Raw genomic sequence first — 6,956 nt, 5'->3', positions numbered from 1 at the left:
TTTTGGTTCGCACCTCTAGAAAAAACCCAAATAATATGCCCCAAAAAGTTAAATACTTCTGTGCTAGAAAAAACATTTGGGATCCACTCAAGACTATTTTGAAGGGAGAGAATTTTAAGGCCAGTGGCAACTGGTGCAGAGATGATGTGTGACTGGTCTCAGGCAGGAACAAACCATGAAATGAACGGCAGTACCGCTGGCGGCTGACAGCACCCATAGCCAAGACAGACGCCCAAAAGGCTGGGCAGGCAGATCACCCTGGCACTCTGATGAGGATCTTGTCCTTGAAGAAGGAAACAAGGAGGGGGCACAAGGCCAGTTACAACCCAATAGCACCACATGGCTGAAGTCCTGGAGGCTTTGTGGCTCTGAGGAGGGGTCAGGGCTTCTCCTGCACATCTGGCAGAGCAGCAGCTGTGCTGCAGTGCTCAATGTCAGCACTTGCCGCGAGGACTCGTTTTACAGAGAGGGGGTGGGAGTAGGTGTGGGATCAGGGTTGATTACAATGTGCCTTTCAAACTTTTATTGATTTCCTAATCTCTTCTTTAAAAAAATCAAGGGGGTCGGGGCGGGGGGCGGGATGTCGGGGAGAAAGAGAAGAATTTTGCTGTGAGCCTGGTGGGCTTTATTTCCCTCTCAGATCCACCCATCCTCGCCCACAACCACGGAGGAATCTCTTCTCACTGACTGCGAAGTGCCGGTCGGTTTCTGTCCCTAAACACATTTCAGCAGGTGTCAGCAAAGAAAGGGCCTGGGGAGGCAAAACAGCCGAACTCAAGTGTGGGAGCAGGTAACCTTCTGCCTCCCTGGCAAATCCACCACCTGAGCATGCCTCACAGCTCTGATCCAGCTGGTGCTTAAACACGGGCCCAGCCTTAACCATTCAGGCTGTGTGAGATGAAGCAAGAATGTAAAATGAGTGTAAACTTAAGGGCCAGGCTCAGCTCGGGTCCACAACAGGGAATACTTCAGGCCTGACTCTCCACTGGTCTGCAGCTGGTAAGGATATCTGCAAAGGACATCACCGCATCCATCGCACCACTGTGCAGAGGCTGAAATCGCCAGATTCCCAGCATTATTTTTGAGCTAATTGGTGCAGAATTTGAGGAGCTGAAGTAAAAACATCGGTTGGTAAGAGTGCGCAGAGACGTACCAAAGTCACTGAATTAAAATTCATTGGCAGAACCATCTGCAGCTCAGGGGATGAGAGGCACTGCAGACAGTCTGCACAAGCAGCAGCAATTCACAGGTCTGGAGAAAGGGATTGGAAAGAGCAGAAACAAAAGGACTGATACGGGTGGGGAAATAGTAAAATGAGAAACAATGAAAGACACAGCAGTAAAATATGCATCTGTCATTTAATCCTGGGTAAATACCCCGATTAGTGACATCAGCTTCTGCTGCTTATTTGGAGCTTACTTTGGAGCCATGACTCTCAAGGCTAACACAGCTGTGACGCAGCCCAGCAGAAAGTGCAACCGAGGATTTATCCTAGCTATAGCTGTTCCTGTACAACACGGGCATTAGGCAAAACTAAAATTTGTATAGAAAAGTTGTCTTTTCAGCTCTTGTGCTCATAAAATTAAAGCTGGCAGGAGCTGGCAAAGCAAGGAGATACAAATTTTTCAGTTTCTTTTCATAAATTTTCACATTATTTTGCATTCACTCACTGCTTAGATGAGCTTTGAAGGTCATGAAGGCTAAACATGTACGCTGTCTCTTCATCCATTTTTGGGGCCTTGACACTGGGCTCTGTCACCCCATGTATTGCCATGAAGTCACTGGTGTTCATCAACCCGTGTCTGCTGCAGGGGTTTAGTTCAGCCAGCTCAAAGCTTCTCACCACCACAAGCCAAACTGCACCAAGAAGATGAAGATAAAATGATTTGTCTGAGATGATGGGCTTGGGCAAGAGACCAGGAGGTTATCGGTGTTACTGCTGGAGGGGGTGCAAGTAGACACCACTGCAGCTAAAATGGGCTTCCCCTGGAAGGAGTGTCTTGCATCTCACGTACTCCACAGCAGCTGAGATGTGGGCATCTGGCTGAGCCAGCTAAAGGCAGAGATGAGCCATTTCAGGAGCATACTCCATTTGAGAAAGCCATCTCTGCCTTCCCTGGCAGCTGTGCGCTGGGCAGTAGCACTACGGCCTCCCCTTAGAAGTAAGCCGCCGCGCTACCAACTTTCACTGTTTTTTACCCCAGACAGCTGTCGTCCTCTGCCCTGCAAAGGTTGGCTCTGGTTTGCCCACTTTCTAAAAGAATAGTAACAAACAAACTCCATGCCGAAAAAATGGCTCATCTTTGTTCTTGTGTTTAACTAGGTCAGCCCATGAGAAACATCCAACCAGCTGCTCACCTGATCCTGCTGTGGTGGTCATGTTCCTCGCCTAACCTGTTAGGAACAAAGCTGTAAGGTGAGACATTTTAACAAGGCCATTGATGTTCTTGGAGATAAACTTGTTAAGTTACTGCTGGTTTTGCCGATTGCAAGCAGGGAGGGGAAGGCTGGTCCACAGCAGTTACAGCATTGCTGAGCACCAGGGGCAGCTGGCATTTGCTGAGAAAGGCACATGGAAAACGTGATGCCAAGCAAGCAGGGCTAATTAACACTGGTTTCTTAAATTAGAAGGTTCTTAATGGCTAATGTTTAAAAATAACACCTTAATGACATCTAAAAATAGCTGCTGCCAAGCCCCAGAGTATTCTGACCTCCATTAAATTGGGGGTCCATTTCCCGTGACTGGTAGTGTAAATCACATTTACCTTTTATATCCTGTTCTCCTTGGGATCAGCTGCGAAGCCTGATGCCTGACCTTGAAAGCCTGTTTGCAAACGTGCAAGAGTAACCTAGAGCACTTTTCTGAATGGTGTGCAATATGAGGATATAACGTGCAGGCTGAGTAATTGGATAGAGTATAAATTCAGGTTGCACGCATCTGCAGATGCAAGCGGGGAAAAGTACTGAGGGAGTGGAGGACTATCAGACCAGGCAGAGACCAGGGATGTGAAAGGTGGTACTGGGGGTAGGGCCTAGGACTGGGACTGGGACACAGGAGACCCAAGCTCCATTTCCAGCTCAGCTGCCGATTTCCTGTGTGACCTGGGTACATTCCTCGTCCTCCTGCTGTGCCCCAAAGGTATGTCTAGATCTCTCTGATTCTGGAGAGGTATTACCAGGATATGTCTCTAAGGTGTGTGGCATGCTGAGATACAAGAATGATATGCCTCACAGGAAACAAACAGTAATATAAAAAGGGAAAAAGCTGCTTAATTTTCCTTATGCTTAATATGTGAGCCAAACTCAGTTTATCTGGACGGCAAACATACATTGAGGACTTCTGGAGCTCTTACCCAAGCATGTGGTGAGAACAGAAATAAACCACCTCCAATACTGCTGGAGATAACAATTTCCTTACTTTTGTTGTGCTCCTCTGTGCTGTGCTTGACCCTAACCTGTGTCTCGTCATATTGCGATACCCTGTGATGGCTGATACAAAGAGAGGCCTTCCCCGGCAGAATGCAGAGAAAACCCATGGCACCTACCTGGGACAATGATTTCTGACATTTGCATATCAGAAACCACTGCATTTGTCTCACTATTTGCAAATAAGACAAATTACTTCAACAACCATGTAAACCCAGTTATTTTCCTTTAAGCATTATGTAAAAGCATTTGAAAGGCCAGAAAACCCTAACAATAGGAAAATGCCTTCCTAAATCTACCCACACTAAAGGAAAGCTGGTCTTTGGGTTTTCTCTTCCTTTCCAGTCAGAGGCCTGGGTACTTCTCCACAGATCCTGTCCAATATTGCATTCCGCCCCATCCTACGTCTGCACACAGCAGACACGTTCCAAACAAAAGAAAAGGAACATGTATAAGTATAAGACTCAGCCTGCATTGCTGTCCTGCCTAGGCCATATAATCCCTGTGTTTTTTAATTTTTTCCTTTCTTTTGGCATAAAGTCCAAGGCAGATTCTGGTTTGTTTCTGGAAGAGACACACCATCTTGTTATGCAGAGTTCGGTGCATGCCGAGACAGTGGTCTGGAGACAAACATCGGCACTGATGCACACCTCAAGCACTCCTGCCTCATTAGTGAGATAAGGGGAATATAAACCAGCTTTCACTTTTCTCCCTCTGCATTATTTTGTTGTTCTAACAGTCTACATTAGTTTGCCCAGATGGTTTTCCTCCTTTTGTCTGCTAAGGCCCAGTCCTGCAAACACTTACGCTTTCTTCTACAAACATGCGTTCAGTACACGCATGGGTCTTTGCAGAAATGGAGCTTAAATTTGTTTCTGTTTCTGAATTCCAAGTTGGATTTTGATGCAACAGTTATTTTATATATTAAAATATCAGGTTTCTGCCCACACACATAATGCATGATGTATAACAGACCTTGCAAGGCAGCCATTGGAAAAGACCACTTAATCTGCGATTTATACAGAAGGAAGAGTTACTATTTCTTGTTTTTCAGCTAGAATTTATACATGACTGAACTGTGAAGGTGTTGCTTCTCAGAAGCTCTCTGATGTACATCTGGTTTCACATGCTGTCATTTTGCCCACAACCTAAAATCATAAGCTGAAACTCCACAGAGGCTAATGAAAATTATTCCCCTTTGAGTTGCTTTATTAAACTGCAACCTCAAGAAATACTGGCAAATCAGGAAAGCGACTTTAATCCAATACTTGTTATCCTCTTCCACAGGTTTTAAATCACTCTCTTTGCACCCTACTTTGAGAAAATACACTCTTATTGTTTTCCTAGTCCTGCTATGACCTTCTGGGAATGTTTTCATCGTGTAAAGCAACCTGCAGCTCCCTACTTTATAAATCTCATTCATTCCAAGTGCTAACACTAGCTAATTCTCTGCTTTAGAAAGGAAATCATGTTTGTTTTTTTGAAGAGTCTGCTGGGAAGAGGGATATTTGCATTTAAAATATTTTTTTCCATTTCATAAATTGTCTTGAGTTTTCTTCCCAGTGGGCAACAGAGGACTGTTTATATAAGTGAAGAGGGAAGCTTACTTTCCCATTACTTCCACAAAAGTACGATTAACAGCGATAACTATGCTAATTATTGAACTAACTGCACTTGGAATGTACCTTACTGGCTGGAGAGGTAATGCATTTGGGTAATAATTAACTCCTTTTTTCCTCAATTACCTTTTATTAGGAGAGCAGAAGGTGTCAAAGTAAAACAGCTGCATATCTTCCAAGAAAAGCTTGTGTTTTCTGAAGGAATTCAAGCAGAGGTGCTTTATTAAGAGAACTAGGCAGGACAAACATTAACATGGCAAGCTCGGCTGTTCAGTTACTTGGCTTCTTTCTAAGCCTGCTCGGCCTAATTGGGACATTAATTGCTACTATTCTGCCGCACTGGTGGCGGACGGCACACGTAGGCACCAATATTATAACAGCTGTGGCCTATATGAAAGGGCTTTGGATGGAGTGCGTCTGGCACAGCACCGGCATCTACCAGTGCCAAGTCCACCGCTCCCAGCTGGCGCTGCCCCGTGACCTCCAAGCCGCCCGTGCCATGATGGTAATTTCCTGCGTCCTTTCTGTGCTGGCATGCGTGATTGCTGTCATTGGTATGAAGTGCACGCAGTGTGCCAAGGGGACTTCTGCCAAAGCCTCCATCGCAGTCGCTGGGGGGATCATTTTCATCCTGGCCGGTCTCGTTTGCCTGGTACCTGTTTCGTGGACCACTAACGACGTCGTTACAGAGTTCTACAACCCCATGCTTCCCAGCGGGATGAAGTACGAGATAGGTCAAGCTCTTTACCTTGGCTTCATCTCTGCATCTTTAACGATCCTCGGTGGTGCTCTGCTGTGCACATCAAGCCAGTGTCATGGGAATGAGACACCTTACCAGACGCAGCCCAGCAGCGTAAGAAGGACTGCTCCCTCCTATAGACCACCAACTGTCTACAAGGGAAACCACGCTTCTTCCCTGACATCTGCTTCCCATAGCGGCTACAGATTAAATGACTATGTGTGAGTTCCCTAAGATTTGCCTGCAGGACACAGCTGCTTTATAATTTCTGTGCATGGCATAAAACAAAGCTAAGATGGCTTTTAATTTATAAGGGTTACAATACAAAGTTTACCATTGTTCATTTCTTCCTTTCCTTTCTTTCCGGACAAAGAAAAAACGCGAACACAAAACTGCTTGCTGCAAAACCTGGAAAATAAATACAAAGGAGGCTGTGATATTCCAGAGACAGCACATACCTGCCTACTTTCAGTTAAGGTTTTGAAGGCAGGCAGTTCAAGAGCAGTTTTGCTAAAAGTAATGGTTTGGTTTGTAGTTTCTGCCCAGCGACAAGCACTAAAGCCGAACGGGTTGCAATTTGCTGTTTGAATACTGTTCCTACAAGATGCTGTTTTGCCTAAAACAGTGAACTTCATCATGAGACACAGTGATTTTCAGCAGCTATTGCCTGCTAAGTTTATTTCCATAATGCATGAATGTTTCATTATGTCAACATATTAGTTTTGCTTTGACTTAACTTTTTGTTTGTTTTTTTTATAGTCCCTTGAAATATGAATTGCAATAGCATTATGACAGATGTATTTGACAGGATGTTATAGCCAATATTTTAAATTATACTACAATGTTTTGACCTCATCAAAATAAATATTTTGAAACGAGATGGTGCATCACAATGCAAATAAACCATCTCAGTGGATCAGAATCGGGTTTTTAGAAATGTCAGAACAAAACTAGACATTAGATGTTAAGATTTTATTAAGAAAATGAAAAAGAAAAAATTAAGTACCGGAATTTGTCACTGAATGGGCATTTAGCTCTTTAGCAGATTTAGCATTCTGCACAATTGATGCATTATATAGATCAGAAAAACAATTTCTATAATCTTGTCCCAAATACCATGTAATGACATGTACTCACTTCTCAGGCTCAGCACTGAGGTTTTCTGCATGGGG

The 6,956-nt window shown here is 44.5% G+C and overlaps 1 protein-coding gene across 1 annotated transcript; it reads left to right on the top strand.

Moving 5' to 3' along the window:
• Positions 1-5,298: 5,298 nt before the first annotated feature.
• CLDN14 (claudin 14) lies at positions 5,299-6,009 on the top strand. The gene has a single exon (XM_040584326.1). It carries the CDS (start codon positions 5,299-5,301, stop codon positions 6,007-6,009), a length of 711 nt encoding a protein of 236 aa, XP_040440260.1.
• The last annotated feature ends 947 nt before the right edge of the window (positions 6,010-6,956 follow it).

The sequence above is a fragment of the Falco naumanni genome, chromosome 2 (genome assembly GCF_017639655.2).
Source record: "Falco naumanni isolate bFalNau1 chromosome 2, bFalNau1.pat, whole genome shotgun sequence".
Taxonomy (NCBI): Eukaryota; Metazoa; Chordata; class Aves; order Falconiformes; family Falconidae; genus Falco; species Falco naumanni.
Note: the sequence above shows the minus strand (reverse complement) of the source record. Positions and strands in the feature narration are given on the sequence as shown.